The following is a 13,768-nucleotide window of genomic DNA, read 5'->3' on the forward strand; positions in this document are numbered from 1 at the left end:
CATCTCTTCTCCTCTGTCTCCCCCTCTCATCTCCATCTCTTCTCCTCTGTCTCCCCCTCTCATCTCCATCTCTTCTCCTCTGTCTCCCCCTCCATCTCTTCTCCTCTGTCTCCCCCTCTCATCTCCATCTCTTCTCCTCTGTCTCCCCCTCTCATCTCCATCTCTTCTCCTCTGTCTCCCCCTCTCATCTCCATCTCTTCTCCTCTGTCTCCCCCTCTCATCTCCATCTCTTCTCCTCTGTCTCCCCCTCTCATCTCCATCTCATCTCCTGTGTCTCCCCCTCTCATCTCCATCTCTTCTCCTCTGTCTCCCCCCTCTCATCTCCATCTCTTCTCCTCTGTCTCCCCCTCTCATCTCCATCTCTTCTCCTCTGTCTCCCCCCTCTCATCTCCATCTCTTCTCCTCTGTCTCCCCCTCTCATCTCCATCTCTTCTCCTCTGTCTCCCCCTCTCATCTCCATCTCATCTCCTGTGTCTCCCCCTCTCATCTCCATCTCTTCTCCTCTGTCTCCCCCCTCTCATCTCCATCTCTTCTCCTCTGTCTCCCCCTCTCATCTCCATCTCTTCTCCTCTGTCTCCCCCTCTCATCTCCATCTCCTCTCCTCTGTCTCCCCCTCTCATCTCCATCTCTTCTCCTCTGTCTCCCCCTCCATCTCCATCTCTTCTCCTCTGTCTCCCCCTCTCATTTCCATCTCTTCTCCTCTGTCTCCCCCTCTCATCTCCATCTCTTCTCCTCTGTCTCCCCCTCTCATCTCCATCTCTTCTCCTCTGTCTCCCCCTCTCATCTCCATCTCCTCTCCTCTGTCTCCAGCAGCTATTCACTGTGTGTGCACTCCATTACAGCCGTGGCAGATGAAAGAGGCTGGGGTTTAGCAGCTGTGACGTGACGGGAGGTCGGGAACATGATTTTGACGTGTGTGTAGGTGGAGGATGAGATGTTTCTGCATGTTTGTATTTTATTTTATGTACATATATTTGTTTTTGTTCTCTATTCTCTCTGGAAAGGAGAACTCGTTCTAAAAAGTCGTCCTGTGGCGTCATGACTGCACTATGTTACCAAAAGTATGTGGACATGCATGCGTGGATGATGTTTTCCAACTTTGTGGCACCAGTTAAAGAGTTTTCCTTATCTGAAGAGTTTCAGTAACAGATGTGAGAGTCAGAAGGCTTCAGAAGCACTTTGTAATACTATGAGAAGATGTTACGACTCACTCAAGTTATCACAGGTGCAACTATAAACATGTTAACAGCAGAGATACAGCGTTCACATTACTAAGAATCAGAGAAGGTATATTCGCAGCACCTTGCAGAATGACATCGCATTTAGTTGCTGCAAAGGTGTCATTGTTGGTGCATGACAGCAGTGCTATCATGCACCAAACTGAGCTTTCTGTAGAAGTTGAGTCCTAAACCTCAGGACATGTTGCACGTGTTATTTCACTTTGTGCAGCCTAACGTTTTTGCAAATGTCGCTTCACACTCGGTCTTAACGTTTAACCTCGATTACTCTTATGGCTGAATGGAAGCAAATCCCTGCTGCCGGCTCCAAATCGTGCAGAAAACCTATATTTGTTTTAGAAGAAGTGTCCTAAAGAATCACTAATGGGTGTAATGTGTGGGTGTCCACATACTTTTGGCCGTAAAGTGCAGTTTCATCTGGAGAAATTGAGCTATAAACATCAGGTTTTACATCAGAATCGGAGAATTTCTCTCTGCAGACACAATTTATCACATCCAATAATTACACAGAGAGGAATTCATCAGCACGGTGGACAAAGTCTCCGCCCACAGCAGCAGGAAATAGACCAGAATGCAATTCTGCCACAGGACAGGTTGGGTAGTCACAAATGTTGCTTTTTATCAAGTGAAAAAACAAACAACCTCCCACTTTGTGGTTCCGTGCTTTCATTCACTCCTCCTACACATGCTGAGAGCAACAGGTTCACAAGCCTTTCTTCACAAATGCAGGAAATTACAGATTTAAGGAAGGAAATATGTTGATTTTCTTTTAAAGAGGGTTTTAAGCAGCGTGTCCTGCTGGGAGCGGGGGCTGGCTGGCTCTCATAATGAGCTGTTAGCTGGTTAGCCTGAGAGAGAGCTTGACATTCACGCTCAGGCTCCACAGACTGGATGCTTTGGGTTTGGTGCTTTTTTTAGTCTGTCACCGAATGTTCGGAGAGATGGAGTCAGTGCTGCCGCCTGCGGCCTGGAAATGAGGAGATTCTTTGTTTTCACAGCCAAAGGGAGGCGATGCGGCTGTCGTTTCATTTCTGCTTCAGGAGTGCTTCATGGACCATCATCAGATCTCAAGCCAACAGAAGCTGTGGCAGTGACAAGAAATGAAAAGGAAAAATTAATAGAAGATTGGATGGACACTGACCTTAACATTTATAATTTAAATATATTTCAAAATATAATACTGCCATGTTTCACCATTAATAACTACAAGACACAAAGCATCGCACAAAACGTGAAGATAATGCAAAACTTCAGAGTTATTAATGTCCTTCTTTTAGCCTGGATGTCCTAATTGGCTGCTGCGGCTTTTCCCTGCTGATGGTGTTTTCTAAAACCACACGCACACACACACACACACACACACACACACACACACACACACACACACACACACACACACACACACACACACACACACTCTTTCAGCGGACACGCATTAATTGCGTCCAGAGAAATGGATGAGAAGTTGCTATTCTTGTCCTGCGCTAAGAGAAGAAGAAGTTTGAGTGGATGCAGTGAAGTCATCAATATCTTCTGAGTAAAAGTCCAGTTACTGATTCCATCAGACGTGAAGGAGCGAGGAGGGACGACGCCTGCCCCCCCTCTGCCCCCCCTCTACTCCCCCTCTGCTCCCCTCTGCTCCCCCCTCTGCTCCCCCTCTGCTCCCCCTCTGGTCCCCCCTCTGCTCCCCCCTCTGCTCCCCCTCTGCTCCCCCTCTACTCCCCCCTCTGCTCCCCCTCTGCTCCCCTCTGTCCCCCCTCTGCCCCCCTCTGCCCCCCTCTGCTCCCCCCTCTGCTCCCCTCTGCCCCCCCTCTGCTCCCCCCTCTGCTCCCCTCTCTTTCTCCTCCTCATCTTTTTTTGCATTAATAATTTTCTGTTTTGTGTCGTTGTATCTTTCTCGTCTTCTTTTCATCTCTTTTATCTTTATTCTGTCTTTCTGTCTTTCTTTGATGTGTATTTCTGTCTTAGTTCCCCTGCTTTCATGCTTTCATGCTGGATTTCTTTCCTTGCTTGCTTCCTTCCTTTCTTTCTTACTTCCTTACTTTATTCCTTCCTTCCTTCCTTCCTTCCTTCCTTCCTTCCTTCCTTCCTTCCTTCCTTCCTTCCTTGCTTGCTTCCTTCCTTTCTTCCTTCCTTCCTTTCTTTCTTTCTTTCTTCCTTCCTTACTTTCTTCCTTCCTTCCTTCCTTTCTTCCTTGCTTCATTACTTCCTTGCTTCCTTGCTTCCTTTCTTACTTCCTTTCTTCCTTACTTCCTTGCTTCCTTCCTTCCTTCCTTCTTCCTTGCTCTCTCCATATCTCCAGTACAACCCGTTACTTTTTCTAATCCTTATTTCCAGATGTTTTCCTCATGAAGCATCACAAATGAAAGTAATAGTTTATTATTATAACACTTATTTCCCTTCTCCTCTCCCTGCTCTCAGTGGAGGTCACAGCGTTCACTGATGATGTAGTGATATAGAAAGAGAATCTCTCACACTCTCCCAGCGTCAGCACACACTTCAGATTTCCCCCCAGAGGATCATTAACACGAGCCTTCAAGTGCAGCATGTGTGTTCGTCCTACGAGCACAGGATCAAACATTTACATTTGAGCCTTTTAGTGGACACATTAATCCACACAGACAGAGGTGAAGGGAAAGTGTCTCGCTCCAGGACACGTAGACAGACGTCTGATGGAGCGTCAGTGTGTTTGTTTTAGTGTTCAGGACGTCCAGCGAGACGTATGGACACGACATCCATTTTATTTATCATTTTAATTGTGTGGTTTTATTTAGTTATTGTTTTAATCAACACAATGTGTGATTCCAGTATTTATTAGTGCCACTTTAAGAGTTGTGTGTGTGTGTGTGTGTGTGTGTGTGTGTGTGTGTGTGTGTGTGTGTGTTTTAACAGCTGTGCCAGCAGCCCCGGTGAATGTGTCGGTGACCCAGCTGAGGGCGCACTCGGCCATGGTGACCTGGAACGTCCCTCAGGGGGACACCGTCATTGGATACTCCATCTCACAGCAGGTACAGTGAAGTAGTACCACCATCACTCTGTGTGTGTGTGTGTGTGTGTGTGTGTGTGTGTGTGTGTGTGTGTGTGTGTGTGTGTGTGTGTGTGTGTGTGTGTGTGTGTGTGTGTGTGTGTGTGTGTGTGAATATTTACTATGCACTGAGCTCAAAGATTGATTTAACTTAATTGCTTTAATCCTCAAAAAGCTTGGAATATAATTAGTGTCTCGCGTCAGATCCACCCCGATCTAACCCCCCCCCCCCCCCTGCGCTCTCATCTGGTTGACGGCCAATTAATTTAGCAGCGATACAAAATTAAGAAATATAAATTATGAATCGAACGCCCAGACCGCCGACCTGCTCGGGCTGGAAAGCGTTCCCCAAAAGTTGAGTTATGTTTTGTTTTTCCGTGGTCGTCTGGATTCTTTTTAAAGCGCTGCGTCATCCACGAGGGGAGTCTCCTTTAACAGTTTGGAAATGTCCGACGACTGCAGTCGTAAACATCGAACCTGTTAATGTGAAGGTACTTTCTGAAGTGACAATAAAAAAAACAAATCTCCTGATTGCTAAAGTTTGCGGCCAAAAGAAAACCTTGAATTTGCAAATAGCACGAAGGAGACGATGTTGCTGATCACAGTTACAGCTCAATGTGAATATCTTTCTACATTCAAAGCGACAGCCCACCCCCCTCTTAGGCATCTTCCCCGCGGGGGTTCAAGTACACCTGTTTGGAAATGACAAAACATTTCATTAACATCTCCTGAAGCCCGAGCTGCTAACTCAGCCCGCTTCATTCTCCTCAGTGTGTTCCCCACCCACAGGTTGGCGAGCGGAGGATCAGCTGAGCTCTGAGTGGGAGTCGTCTCCATTAGTGGAAATTATTTGTCCGGGCCTCGTCTCACAGAAGGAACATCGACTCGGGGGGGGTTTTGTCGTCTCACGTCTGACTCATCAACCGTTTGCAAGAAGAGAGGATGTGAAACACAAGCTCAGAAAGCTCTTCTGCAACAGCTTACTCTGATATTAAAGGGGAGGTGATGGGAGCAGGTAGTGCTGTCCATGCAGGAGGCTTTCTCTACTGTTAGTCATCAAACCAAGCTCCAGGATGAGGTTGAAAAAGATCTCTGCATGCAGTTATATAAAAAAGAAAAAGGCAGTCAATCAATATCTTCAGGATTCTTTTCTTCATTTCACATTCTCCGTCTCTCAGTAACAAGCTGAGCGTTGTGTCGGTGAAGGAGAAGCAGGGAATCTGCTCACATGAAGAGCTGCTTCATCATCTGAAGTCGTTCCAAATCCCAGAAGCTCCGGCTGCCGAGATTCACACATTACGCAACAGCGCTGTCACACACACACACACACACACACACACACACACACAGGAAGTAACCCACTTTGAGATTGTGAATCTGAGATGCAATAATCCTTATTTTGATTGGTAGATCCCAAAGTGTCACAAGGTTAATTGATGATAGATTTGCACACGTGGGCGGATGTAGACGCATGCTGCGCCTGCAGATAGAGCTTCTAGAAGAAAACCGTCAGCCTGTGACAGAACCGAGAGGTTTGTTTATCTGCACTGCACTGCTGAAATAAATTAAGCTGCTCTCTTCCCTCATCACCTAAAAATAGCCAAACTGTGTCTCCACCTGTGTACGTCAGGGCCGGGGGCCTCACACAACAACCACAACCGCACAAGCTAAAAGTCATTCAACAAGTTTACTCCTTTAATGTTTGGCCCTCTGTGGGAAGGAGGACGACGCGTCTGCTTTAAGTTTCACTCTGATATATTCACTACACGCTCTCACTGTGTGTAAGATATATAAAGGGCAGATGGAAAACTTCAAAGGTTATGTTAAAGAAGCACAAATGTAATTATTACCAGGCTCCTGTGGAAATCATTCTCAAAGAGCAGCAGACCTCAGGAAATATAGAAACGCGCTGCACCTCCTCTGATAAGTTCACACGCAACATTGTGTTAATATGTTCCGTTATTACTCTCCTAAAAGATAAAGCAGGAGAGCAGTATCACGTCTGCTGATAGTTCACTTCACCTGATAATAATGTAGATTTAGTACACAAGTAATAACTTTTTCAGGTTTTTTATTGTCACACAGAAATGACAAAGAAATATATACTTATATAATATTGAAATAGAAAGTTTAGAGTCATTAATGATATTTGTTGCAGCAGGCTATAAGAGAAGAAGAAAAAATGGATGAGTAAATAAATATATAGAAATAAATGTCAATAAATCATCACTATAATATATAATAAATAATAATAATATAATAAATTGACTATAATAATATATAATAATATAATAAATTACTATAATAATATATAATAATATAAAATAAATAATAATATATAATAAATAATAATAATATAATAAATTACTATAATAATATATAATAAATAATAATAATAATATAATAAATTACTATAATAAATTACTATAATAATATATAATAAATAAGAAGAAGAAGAAGAAGAAGAAGAATAAATTACTATAATAATATATAATAAATAATAATAATAATAATAATAATAATAATAATAAATTACTATAATAATATATAATAAATAATAATTATAATAATAAAATAAATTACTATAATATATAATAAATAATAATAATATTATAAATCGTCTATAATAATATAGAATTAATATTCCTCTGAATCTCATTTTCAGTGTTTGCAGTAGTGTGTGTGTGTGTGTGTGTGTGTGTGTGTGTGTGTGTGTGTGTGTGTGTGTGCATCTAACTGTATGAATGTTATTTGTTTGTTTGTGGCATTTGCTGTTTTCATAGTTCTGACAAATACTCAGATTTAATAGAAGTTTTACATTTTTTTTATTAGGATTTGTAGTTTTTATTCTAGTCAGAGAACCTTGCAGCTGAGTCTGTGCTGCAGATTATCTTTGCACTTCTTAAAGATCCATTAATTTACGGTGTTTCAGCGATGTGGGACAATAAAACCTCCGGACTGACCCTCGCAGGAGACTTCGCTCTGAGTCTCTGGTGATTCAGACATCTGGAGCGCCTCGAGCGTCCCGCCAGCGCTCTGATTTATTGACTCTTCCTCAGCTTTTACTGCTTTACAGCCACATTTACTTACTGGGAAACTAGTCTCATTCTAAACTACACTGCTAACACCCATCACGGGCTGCAGCAGTGGACCTTCATCCAGTTCAAGAAAACCGTTTGTTTACATAACCACATTGTGGTTAGTGTGAAAGGAGTCGCTCATAGGGACACACCCACGAAGAATTATTATTACCCGTAGCTCTACAAAGCTTTATAGCATCTTTCAGCTCATTATCTTTCTGTTTCGGTTCCCTCTCTCCACTATCATCGCCTTGTTCCTCACTGAAGCTGCTCTTCAGAAGAAAAGCGAACAGCAGTCAGACACAGCTCGAGAGCTGGTGAACACAGTGGAGCATTTAGCAGCTACAGAGACAGATCTTTACAGATCTTTACAGATCTGCTTGGATGTGAAATCCAGCAACCTTTTGCTAATACGTGTCCTTCTGCTCGCACGTGTCCAGAGGCAGGACGGCCTGATGCAGCGCTCCATCCGGGAGGTGAACACGTCCAGCCGCTGGTGTGTGCTGTGGGACCTGGACGAGGACACACACTACAGCGTCCAGGTGAGTTGCACACACACATTTATCTCTCCACAGAGCTGCAGTGCATCTACTTTGGGTTTATTTGTTGTTATGCTGAAACAATAGCAAATATTCTGCTAAATCTGACCATAAATACCTGATTTCATGATGATACTTTACATTAAAGCAGCTTGAAAAGTTGTAAATTCGAAGATTAAACTTAATTTATGGATAATAAATCATAATGTTGGCATTAATAAGAAGTCGTGGGCCCCTCACTACCCACTAAATCATTCAGGCCGCAGCCATAAATCACAGTATTCAGAATTTGAATAATGTTGAAGGTGAAAACAACCTCATTGTGTCACGTTCATCCAGTGAAGAAGACTGTGAGATGTGGTTGAAAGCTCTGGAGAAAAAAAGCTGTCAAGTGGACTCGTTAAGATTTGTTTTGTAATAATGTGTAAAAAGCTTCAAATGAGACGCTTTAGATTTCTGCAGTGGAGCTTTAACGTCATTGAATACAAACATTAACCTCCTTACTGCAGAACTAACTGAAGCCTTTCTTTAAACACTTCAAAGTGTCTAAATGAATCATCGGGACACTCTCTCGCTCTGAAGGAGGAGTATCTCATGTGACTTTTTATAATCCATTAAAGCTTAACACACTGACGCCGATTGTCCTTCAGCCGGAGGTTGAATGTGCTCGTCAGCGGGCGGATGTCCTGCAGGAGCGTCATCGAGCACTGAAGCCTGGACGGCACCAGCAGGGTGCAAAGTTGAACCTTTCACCTTTGACCTTCATGTAGAAGATGACGCTAAAATAATAGAATTTCCTTTTGGAGTTTGGTGGAGATTTGGGGTGTTTTCTTCTTCTCAAGGACAGTTTGCAGTCTCTTCTTTTTGGATGCTTTTGTTTTAATCCAGGGATTAAAGTAATTCACTTTCATTTTCTACTCACTTCTGCTTTGCTTTGACATTTTCCTGCAACAACTTCCACAGAAAAGTGTCGTATTTAACCTCTGGGTTTAATGTGCAGGACCTCCTGTGTATGTAACTGTCTCTGTGATGTCTTTCTCTCCCTCTATAATTGTTGAATTTAATATTTTCTCAGATTAAACTCCGCTGTAGCTGCCAGGAATATCTAATTCTTTAGTTTGAACGAGAAACACACAATTAACTTTGCATATTTCTTGCAAGTGGGTTCCATTATTCTGCTTGGTTTGCTGAAAATGCCCCCAAATGTGTCTTTAGCTGAAATCTAAATTCCCTTTTTAATCTAACCAGCGTTCAGTCTGCTTCTACATTCACAGAACCGCTCGTCCTCCAACGATCCAGGATCCCGTCCAAAAACCAAAGCACCACTTGCTCGCTAAATATACCCTCGCAAGGCCGTTTCTTTTCATCATGACATAATGTCGTCCTCTGGGAATGTCAGCTGTAAAGAAGTGCAACGTTTGAGGAGTTCTGTAAAGATGCTTTAAAGAAACGCCATCTTTTTTTGGGGTGGGGGGGGGTTTAGGTGCAGTCTGTCGGGCCGGATGCAGACAGTCAGCCCAGCCGTGCCGTCCACTTCAGGACTCTGGAGAGGAGTGACCATTATCCAGCCGGAGTCCTGGACCAGCGTAAATAAGCACACACACACACACACACACACACACACACACACACACACACACACACACACACACACACACACACACAAAGTGCAAGTCGGCCTTGAGTTTTAGAAGAGAATAAATAAAAGTGCCACTTAAAATGGCATAAAAAAATACATTTATAATCCATCCATCGTCTACCTCTTATCCGGGATCGGGTCGCGGGGGCAGCAGCTCCATTAAGGAACCCCAATCTTCCCTTCTCCGGGCCACATCCTCCAGCTCCGACTGGGGGATCCTGAGGCGTTCCCAGTGAGGAGATATAATCTCTCCACCGAGTCCTGGGTCTTCCCCGGGGTCTCCTCCCAGCTGGACGTGCCTGGAACACCTCCCTAGGGAGGCGCCCAGGTGGCTCCTTACTAGATGAACCACCTCAACTGGCTCCTTTCAACGTAAAGGAGCAGCGGCTCTACTCCGAGTCTCTCCTGATGGCTGAGCTTCTCACCCTATCTCTAAGGGAGACGCCACCCGTCTGAGAAAACACATTTCGTCCGCTTGTACCCGTGATCCTCGTTCTTTCAGTCATGACCCTTCATGACCATAGGTGAGGGTAGGAACGAAGATCGACCGGTAGATTGAGAGCTTTGCCTTCTGGCTCAGCTCTCTTTTCGTCACAACGGTGCGGTAAAGTGACTGTAATTTTATTCAGCTTGTTTTTATTTGCACCAGATACAGCAAACGTAGCTTTTTAATTGCCATTTCTTTGCTCTGTTGTTGTTGTTTTAGCAGCACCATCCTCTTGGAACATCCTTTGTGTCCTTGTTGATAAAGTTTGTCATTGTTGAATCCTTCTTTGTCCTCAGATGAGCCGGCGATGGAAGGTCTGGGCATGACTCCTCACTTACAGACGGGAGAGCTGCTCATTATCACCACCGTGCTGCTGCTGTGGGCAGGTCAGCCTGGATCTCTGTGTTTGTCAGTGCTGGAGGTGTGAAAGTGTGTACAAGTACTCAGGAACATGTATTCTTAGCAGTAACACTGTAACACTATTATATATCATTATATATATCATATATCATATATAGCATTAGATTAGTGTTCCTCTTGCATTCATGTAACAACAGATCACCCAACGTTCAGATCTCTTTGAGATGCTTCACATCCCACATGAGTTCATCCCGAGTGTGAGGATGTGTTTACGTGTGTAGACGCTGCTCGTGTGTTTCTCACGTTGTTTCTTCTTCCTCCCGCCCTCCACGTCTTCGTCACCTTCCTCCCCAGCCGTCATCGCCCTCTTCTGCCGTCAGTACGACATCATCAAAGACAACGACTCCAGCTGCAGCAAAGACAAAGCCAAGAGGCCGCTGGTCCGAGCCCCCCCGCCCTACTACAACACTTCAGCCGGCAGCTCGCCCATCTACCACAACGGAGCCGTGCGCAGCAGCCGGGTGCGTCACTTCTTCCCCTCATCAGACTTCATATTCTCACACGTCTCTGCACGATGCATCAGAGATCTCCTAGCAACCAGAGCTGCTGCCATCGTGGCTAAATATAAAGAGCAGGCGGCAAACAGAGAGAGCAGGCTGTAAACAGAGAGAGCAGGCTGCAAACAGAGAGAGCAGGCGGCAAACAGAGAGAGAGAGCAGGCTGTAAACAGAGAGAGCAGGCTGTAAACAGAGAGAGCAGGCTGCAAACAGAGAGAGAGAGCAGGCTGTAAACAGAGAGAGCAGGCTGCAAACAGAGAGAGAGAGCAGGCTGTAAACAGAGAGAGCAGGCTGTAAACAGAGAGAGAGAGCAGGCTGCAAACAGAGAGAGCAGGCGGCAAACAGAGAGAGCAGGCTGCAAACAGAGAGAGCAGGCTGCAAACAGAGAGAGAGAGCAGGCTGTAAACAGAGAGAGCAGGCTGTAAACAGAGAGAGCAGGCTGCAAACAGAGAGAGAGAGCAGGCTGCAAACAGAGAGAGCAGGCGGCAAACAGAGAGAGCAGGCTGCAAACAGAGAGAGCAGGCTGCAAACAGAGAGAGCAGGCGGCAAACAGAGAGAGAGAGCAGGCTGCAAACAGAGAGAGCAGGCGGCAAACAGAGAGAGCAGGCTGCAAACAGAGAGAGAGAGCAGGCTGCAAACAGAGAGAGCAGGCGGCAAACAGAGAGAGCAGGCTGCAAACAGAGAGAGAGCAGGCTGCAAACAGAGAAAGAGCAGGCTGCAAACACAGAGAGAGCAGGCTGCAAACAGAGAGAGAGCAGGCTGCAAACAGAGAGAGAGCAGGCTGCAAACAGAGAGAGCAGGCGGCAAACAGAGAGAGAGCAGGCGGCAAACAGAGAGAGCAGGCGGCAAACAGAGAGAGAGCAGGCTGCAAACAGAGAGAGCAGGCGGCAAACAGAGAGAGAGCAGGCTGCAAACAGAGAGAGAGCAGGCTGCAAACAGAGAGAGAGCAGGCGGCAAACAGAGATAAGTGACATAATGTTCACACTGAAACTCAACCAACTCTGTGATTTGTGCATCATTTCAAACAAAGTTCTGTCAGTTTATATAAAGTTTGGCTGAGTTGATAAGGACTCACAAGGTTAACAATTCAATTGCACAATGATTAATTGCATCTCATTAGTATGAGGCTCAAACGGTGTGGTGAGGATGCATGTTAAAGAAGAAAAGTGTCACATTTAGATTCAAAATCCATTAGAAATGTGTTTTGTCACAAGTTGCCTCCGGGCACAGATAAGACAAAAACAAGAACAAAACAAGATGTGCCAAACGTCATTAATTTGACGTCTGAGTGCCTGGATAACAAGGAGTGCCTCATCCTGCCTCATCCTGCTCCCCGCTGCAACAGTTCCTTTTTCTGCCAAAACCTGAAAGCAATTGAGTGAGAACTTCATCTGAGCCTCTCTGAAATGATTATCTAGTACATCTTTTAACATGCATCATATATAAAGAGCATGAAGGCACGTGGCAGTGAAAATGTCCCACACAGTGAGATTCATGAGTCATGTATGTGACCCTCTGTGGTTATGACTCATGTGTTGATGTACACAGCTCCCTCTCACTCGTCTCTCTCTCCCTCAGCTCCACAGAGCCTCCTCCTCCATCAGCATCATTAGAGTCTGAGGTTGGATGTTTTGGGACTCGGCAGCGACTTCCTGGAGTCAGCGATGAGCAACACTTGCCTGAGGAACCTCACGGGGATTATCACGACAAGTGGAGACTTTATAGACCCGAGATTGTATTTATTGTAAAATATTGGGAACGTGAGAAGCACTTATGGAGGACTGCTGCCCTCTAGTGGCAGAAGATGCTGACTTTAAAACAAACCCGTGCACACTGCAGCTCTTTTAAAGCTTTTCCAGGAGGATCCGACCTGCAGCCAAACTCATTTCCTGCTGTACAAAAATGATTTCAAAGACTAATTGTGAATATTTGCCAGCATGTCGGCCTCAAATTAGTGTGTGCGCGCGTGCGTGTGTGTGTGTGTGTACCTACTATTTTCTGCAATCATCTGTATTTTTAGATGTACAGCACTAACTTCAGACTAGTTTAAATGTAATTAGAATATATAGGAACAATTGAAAGTATTGGTAATTGAAGTGTAATTCTAACAAACATTTAGACTGTTAGCTTTCTTTATCACTTTAATAAATTAAACTCGTCATTTTACTGTTTAATTAATGTAACCAGCTATGTTTAATATTGTTATCACACGTTTTAAATTATGACTAAATAACTAAAAATGATCATCAAACCATCAGATGCTTTTCTTTCAATATTGATTTAAAAACATTTTTTATTGTATTGTAAATTACATAAAATACAGGTGTAAATGTAATTTAACCAGAATAACACCCAGATTAGAATAAAAATAGCTATAGGCAACATTAATTAATAAATAATTAAAACTTTATACGGCAAACATCTACACTAGAAGTGTTTCTTGTACTAATGAATTTAGTTTTAGCAATGCTGCTGCAAAACACCATGTTGCAGAATAATATAATAAACTGTAAGAGCGGAGACGTCTGAGCATCTGAACAAGCATCTCTCCGACTCTGCTGCTTGACTTCTTTCCCCATACAGTTATTATACACATCCTTAATCCTAAATCTGCAACAATCAATACTTCCTGAATGAGACGTCACGTCCGCCTCCTCACAGCAGTTTCTCAAAGGTCAGCCATGTTTGACTTGCCAACAGGAAGCAGATGCATCTCGCCCCCTTCTTCTGCAAATGAATTGAGGAAATCTCGGCCTTAAGAGGGAGCAGTTTGCTCACACACATTATGGGATTTATCATCACTGGCAGCTCTTTTTTTGAATGTACAACAGTGAAACCAGTGA

The 13,768-nt window shown here is 44.1% G+C and overlaps 1 protein-coding gene across 9 annotated transcripts in view; it reads left to right on the forward strand.

Annotated features, from left to right (window-relative positions):
* The window catches only part of LOC115021176 (fibronectin type III domain-containing protein 4-like), a 56,244-nt gene extending 43,364 nt beyond the window's left edge, over positions 1-12,880 (forward strand). For all 9 annotated transcript variants that reach the window (XM_029451410.1, XM_029451465.1, XM_029451419.1 and 6 more), the window contains 6 exons: positions 4,131-4,246; positions 7,784-7,885; positions 9,366-9,468; positions 10,305-10,394; positions 10,723-10,889; positions 12,504-12,880. In XM_029451410.1, coding sequence (XP_029307270.1) covers positions 4,187-4,246; positions 7,784-7,885; positions 9,366-9,468; positions 10,305-10,394; positions 10,723-10,889; positions 12,504-12,545 — 564 coding nt within the window. In that variant the 5' untranslated portion in view covers positions 4,131-4,186 and the 3' untranslated portion in view covers positions 12,546-12,880. The remainder of the gene's footprint in view (positions 1-4,130; positions 4,247-7,783; positions 7,886-9,365; positions 9,469-10,304; positions 10,395-10,722; positions 10,890-12,503) is intronic.
* Positions 12,881-13,768: the final 888 nt, after the last annotated feature.

This window comes from Cottoperca gobio, chromosome 2, assembly GCF_900634415.1.
Source record: "Cottoperca gobio chromosome 2, fCotGob3.1, whole genome shotgun sequence".
In the NCBI taxonomy this organism is placed as follows: Eukaryota; Metazoa; Chordata; class Actinopteri; order Perciformes; family Bovichtidae; genus Cottoperca; species Cottoperca gobio.